At 43.4% G+C, this 6,130-nt stretch overlaps 1 protein-coding gene across 3 annotated transcripts in view; it reads right to left on the bottom strand.

Moving 5' to 3' along the window:
• Window positions 1-715: 715 nt before the first annotated feature.
• BMPER (BMP binding endothelial regulator) overlaps window positions 716-6,130 on the bottom strand; it is a 200,117-nt gene continuing 194,702 nt past the window's right edge. For all 3 annotated transcript variants that reach the window (XM_070424770.1, XM_070424773.1, XM_070424772.1), the window contains one exon: window positions 716-2,475. In XM_070424770.1, the coding sequence (XP_070280871.1) occupies window positions 2,294-2,475 (182 nt within the window). In that variant the 3' untranslated portion in view covers window positions 716-2,293. The remainder of the gene's footprint in view (window positions 2,476-6,130) is intronic.

The following is a 6,130-nucleotide window of genomic DNA, read 5'->3' as shown; positions in this document are numbered from 1 at the left end:
CCTCATCAGACAGCTGTTTCACTTAGTAGGCCCAAACTCCCCTCTGTCTTCTCTCTTTCCTTCTTCTACGAATAGGCATGGGGGTAAAAAAAAAAAAGATCGAAGGTTAAACTAAACCCCAGAGAAGAAATGTCACACAAACTTGTAATCAAGCCACCCAAATTCAGGAAATTGATCCATGAAAAAGGGCCTTCATCATTCATCCCCCAGGGTTGGCTGTGACTGACAACGTTGAAAAGAGGCTATTGCGTCTCGCTGGGTACACTCAGCCCTTGGATGAGTCATGAGCAGTAAATAACCACCCACAATTTCCCTTCTGCATCACCTTCCTGCTGCATCCCTCTCTCATAAAGAGTGAACTGGGAAGGAATTGAAAGAGGATCTAAATAAAAAAAAGAACAAGGCAGATCAACTGGTTTCCCTCTGCCTCCTTTTAGCACAGCGTGGGAGTAGATGAAATTAGAAGTACGTGACTGCAAATTGTGTCTGGATGACTATGCAAGTCATCTCAGTCGTGGCAGCGGGTCGAGACCGCCTGGTTCTTAACCTTGCCTGGACACTACCTCTTTGCGTTACAGATAAGCAAGAGAGGGGCTCCAAGTCCTCAAACAATAGGGACAAGGTCACAAACTACACCTGGAAGGGGTCTCCTAAACCCAGGCTCTCATTCTACACACAGCACTGACGCGGTGGCCTGGCTACCGTGGGTCCCAGATAGTGGGGTGTTTAGGGCCCAAGCATGACAATAACAACCACACTCCCTGGAGCCTCAGTCACTACTCCACCGTGCGCTTTATTCTGCTCACTCCAACAACGAGACATGTCCCAGGAAGAAATCCAGTCCATCCGTCAGGAATGTCTGCTGAACGCAAATGTCTTCACAAGTGATGGCAACATGCTGACTCTCAACAATTTGGGATTCCGCTGTTACCTGTTAATAATACTCTTTATAACGCATTATAGGGTATATAGAATGTATATAAATAGAGCTGTTAGAGATCAAGGAACCTGACGTTGGCATAGCTTATTTATAAAGTACAGCACAGCACATCTTGAAATGGAAAATGTGTAGTTTTAAATCTTAAGCCCTTTATTGACTACAATGCAAAACATGTTATTTTTAGACATCAGTGGGTTTTGTTTTGTTGACATTTTCACGTATGCAGCTGAAAAGAAGTCAGGAAAATCACATGGTGACTAACAGTAACCTATCAGGGTAGTAGCGCAAGAATATAGACCATTCTTCATTTGGACTAATGTTAAATCGACAGCTCAGTAAAGGCTTTCCTTCTGTCTAATAATTATGACGTGTTAACAGTCACCAAATAGCGCTGAACTGGGGATCCTCTATAAATAATTAAAGGCTTTCACTTTACAAATGGAACAGCCACAAAATGGGGATGGCTTACAGCGACTCATCAGATTTGCCCATCCTAAATTGTTCTGAGATTCAGAGAAATGGGTAGCTTTTCTTATGCTGTGCAAGTTTCTCCAAATATTTGCTCATGCCCAATAAAACTAACCTGTCACCCAGACACCCCTTAATCTCTATGAGTGCATCCATCACACACACACACGTATGCAAGCAGGAGACTCCAGGAATATACAAAGATGGTAAGAACCCATTTGATTCTTTGGTTATGCTCCAGTAACAAATATCTATTTCTTGGCGACCCGCCAATCAGTGTGGGAAATCATACCAGATCATGACCCAATAACGTCTAAGAAGCTACGCCTTGCTTTCCACGCACCATTAGGGCCTATCCCCACTCAGCAGCCATCTCTTTCCGGAAACATTCCTTTCTCTGCATTCACAAAATACCCCTAGACAGAGCTGCCCTTTTCCAGAGAAACGCACTTCTCACTCAACTGCAAATCCTGATTCAAAGCTAAAATTAATGCAGGCAGGCAATTGAGGATTTGTGGGGTTTTTTTTAGAAAAACTTCCTTCTAAATGACAACGTATGTGATGTTAAAGCCATCCAAGATGTCCGCATGCTGCCTGATTAAATTAAAAACACCTGGTTTATTTATACAATGTGTCCAATGGCTTACAGATTACGATTCTAGAAACAATACATGTCTTATAGCAAAAAATATACATATAATAATCCACCTGTAGTTCATATAAATGACGAAATGTTTCTGAATATATCTCTATATCTATATATGTACACGTATATACTCTGTGTGTGCGCACAGGAGGGCACACGAACACGGCAGTCCCTCACTGGCCCTTCCACGCCAGTGTCAAGGGCACCAGGTTTCAAAGTCTTTAGCTGCTGAACAGAGGTCACCGCTGAGGACAAAGGACTGGCTTGATGCACCTTCCCCGGTGAAGGACCAGGTTGGCGGGACAGTGGCAGCCCGCCACGCACGGCTTGTTGCACGGACCAATCTCATTCCAGTTGTCACAGGTCTTGGCACATCCTGGGCCGCAGGTGTCGTACACAGCCCCGTGCTTACACTGGGTGGCTGGAAGGAAGGAGGAGACCAAGGTGAGATGCAGAGAAATGGCCTCATCAGTTCACCCACAGCCTGATGCCATCCTGCAGGCTCATGTCACCCACGGCCCAGGCCTTTCCACAACGCGGGTCGCTTCTGTATTTTAAAGATCTTTAATGTTGAAAGTAATGCAGGTGTCTCCTTTTATCCCTTGTTCACCCCTTCTAACCTTCCCCTCCACCTCCAGGCCTTCACCACACTACTGTCTGTGTCCATGGGTTATGCATATATGCATATAAATTCTTTCGTTAATCTCTTTTCACCCCCCATCCACCTCCAACTCCCCCCCTCCACCTCCCCACCCCCTGAGATTCATACTTTTGCATTTTAACAAAGGAATAATAACCACCTATCATTCCACAAACACCCTGGGATCACCTGCACCTAAAAAAATAACATCAAAGATCCAGCTGCTGGGCCAGTGAACTTCAAAATAAAATAAAATAAAAGCTTTTATCCCAAGATAAGACAAACTATACATTAGTAAAGCTGTAAGAAAATCTATAAGGTCATTTAGTTATTGATAAGACTGTGAAAAATGAACTCCAGAGAATCCTTCAAGCAACTGAGCTGTGATGAATACAAATATTTTGTGCAAACACACCAATATTCAAATAAATACAATTACATAACAGGAAAAAAAACCACCAAAGATATTGAAAATGTGTTCACATATTTTAATCACATTTTAATTATGTGTTGAATTAATCAATTTGAGGCAACTCAGAGCAAGAGTAAAGCTAAATATATCTGGTAATGGGATTACTATCCAGACTTTATAAAAAACGCATGCAACTCAACACCAAGAAAACAAACAATCCAATTAAAAACAGGGCAGAGGACCCGAATAGACACTTCTCCAAACAGGACACACAGATGGCCAATAGACATATTAAAAGATGCTCAACATCACTAATCAGGGAAATGCAAATCAAAACCACAATGAAATACCACCTCACAAATGTCAGAAAGGCGACCATCAATAAATCAACAAACAATAAGTGTTGACGAGATGGGGAGAAAAGGGAACTCTCATGCACTGTTGGTGGGAATTGAGATTGGTACATCCATGACGGATACAGTATGGTGGTTCCTAAGAAAAAATTGAAAATGGAACGGTCTTATGACCTAGTGATTCTGCTTTTGGGTACTCATCTGAAGAAACCCAAAACACAAATTCAAAGGGATATATGCACTCCGATGTTCACTGCAACATTATTTACAATAGCTAAGCTGTGAAAGCAATCCAAGTACCTACCCATCAGTAGATGAGTGGATTAAAAAGCTGTGGTAAATCGATTACTTGGCCATAAAAAAAGAATGAAATCTTTCTATTTGTGACAGCATGGAAGGACCTAGAGGGTATTATGCTAAGTGAAATAAGTCAGACAGAGAAAGCCAAATGTCATATGATTCCACTTACAGATGGCATCTAAAGAGCAAAATAAATGAACAAACAAATAGAAACAGACTCATAGATACAGAGAATAGACTGATGGTTGCCAGAGTAGAATGAGGTTAAGGGGCTGGATAAGAAAGGTGAAGGAATTAAGAACTACAAATTGGTAGTTACAAAATAGTCCCAGGGATGTAAATTACAGCATAGGGAGTATCATTAATAATATTGTAGTAACTATACTGCCAGCTGGGTACCTGAAGTATCGGGGAGGGAATTTTGTAAAGTATGATTGTCTAATGGCTATCCTGTATACCTGAAACTAATACAAAATAATACCAAATGTAAACTGTAATTTAAAATAAAATGTATCAAAAGAATAAAGCCAGATAAGGGAAAATCGTATGGGTCACAAGGTAATAAAAATGCCAGCGTAGTCCTAACCGGTTTGGCTCAGTGGATAGAGCGTCGGCCTGCGGACTGAAAGGTCCCAGGCTCGATTCCGGTCAAGGGCATGTACCTTGGTTGTGCGCACATCCCCAGTAGGAGGTGTGCAGGAGGCAGCTGATCGATGTTTCTCTCTCATCGATGTTTCTAACTCTCTATCCCTCTCCCTTCCTCTCTGTAAAAAATCAGTAAAATATATTTTTTTAAAAATGCCAGTGTAGTCCTGGGGGCTACGAGGTACTTAAAAAATGGTGACTCACATAATGCATTGTATTTGGTAATTCACATGCTACCCTGGAGTCCCATTAGTCCTTCCTCCCACAGCTAGTGGCCATGTGCAGGTTGGTAGTCACCATACTGTCAAAATCCAGGCTACACGTGGAAAGTCCCTCATTCATTCAGAGTTTCAAGCCTGGCTGGCTTCTTATTTGTTCAACTTCCAAGCTTTTTACTCTGGAAAATTTCCCTTCTCTGGGAGCTAAAACCAAGGATAGAGTGCTCTTCTAGTCTTCACAATTGCAGATGAGTCTACTGAGGGATCCTACATGTCTCTGTAAATTTCTCACGTACTCACTGTCAATCTGCAGAAGTTCGTTGTGTGTGTGTGTGTGTTTCAATGTACAAAAGTTCATTGTGTGTGTGTGTGTGTGTGTGTGTGTCAATCTGCAGAAATTCATAGTGTGTGTGTGTGTGTGTAAATCCGTGGAAGTTCATTGTGTGTGTGCGTGTGTCTCAATGTGCAGAAGTTCATTGTGTGTGTGTGTGTGTGTGTGTGTGTCAATCTGCAGAAATTCAGTGTGTGTGTGTGTGTGTGTGTGTGTGTGTGGAAGGCTCCCCTGCAGCAGCACACTGATGGAATTATACTTCACTCAGATGGCTCCATAATTGTAAGTGGTAAATGAAACCTTTCAGGATCTATATTCCTTTTCCATTAGAAAAGTAAATTTAGCTTCTGAGATTCAGCCCCTGAAATCAGGATGCTGACACGAAATGCGTAGCCTTCAAATGCAATGCATGCACTGAAACGGTGCTAACTATAGCTCTGGGCCAGGAAGAGTTCATAGATTCTGTATCTAATATGATCCTCACCGCAGCTAACAAATCCGCCAAGTTCTGCTGAGCCCAGCATTACACCAGGCGGAGTGAGGGGGCTTGACTCCATATCTTTTATTCATCCTCTGGTCGATTCGAGGGCAAGAGGACTCAACTTAGAGAAGGAGCGTTCAGTAGGCGTATTCAAGATGTACCGAAGGGGGCCAGTACCTCAAAAACATTGCCCTTCTATGCTAACCCGCACTGAAGCTTCAGGAGCCACTGCCACACCTCAGTGCGAGCTATTTTTCACCAAATCCACATTCCTCCAGATGCTGGCAGCACTGAGAGAGGCGCCCAGGCTGTGGAAAGTGAACTGAGTCATAAAGACTGGACTTGGGTTTGCAGAGGAGGGAGCACATCCATAGGGGACGTCAGAGGAGATGAAAGGGCCTCGGTGCTTTGCAAGGACAGACTAGTGATTGCGTCAGGGGCGGCTGGAGGAGGCTTTAGTAACCTCCAAACACCTTCCCAGCTACTCCCCCAAAGCCACCCACCTCAGCATAAGCCGTCACATTGACTCAGTGGTTTCAGCTCTGGCTGCAGGTCAGAGCCACCTGAAAGGTTTTTAAAGACACACAAGGCCAATTAAAACAGGCTGCCTGGGCATGGGGCCCAGGCATAGGTTTCTGGGTCTGTGTTGTTTTTAAGCTCCCAAAGTGACTCCAAGGTGCAGCCAAACTGAGACCC

The sequence above is a fragment of the Myotis yumanensis genome, unplaced genomic scaffold (assembly GCF_028538775.1).
Source record: "Myotis yumanensis isolate MYYU_CA2020_CCGP unplaced genomic scaffold, mMyoYum1.0.hap1 SCAF_9, whole genome shotgun sequence".
NCBI lineage: Eukaryota > Metazoa > Chordata > Mammalia > Chiroptera > Vespertilionidae > Myotis > Myotis yumanensis.
The sequence above is the reverse complement of the archived record's forward strand: the minus strand, read 5'-3'. Positions and strand labels throughout refer to the sequence as shown.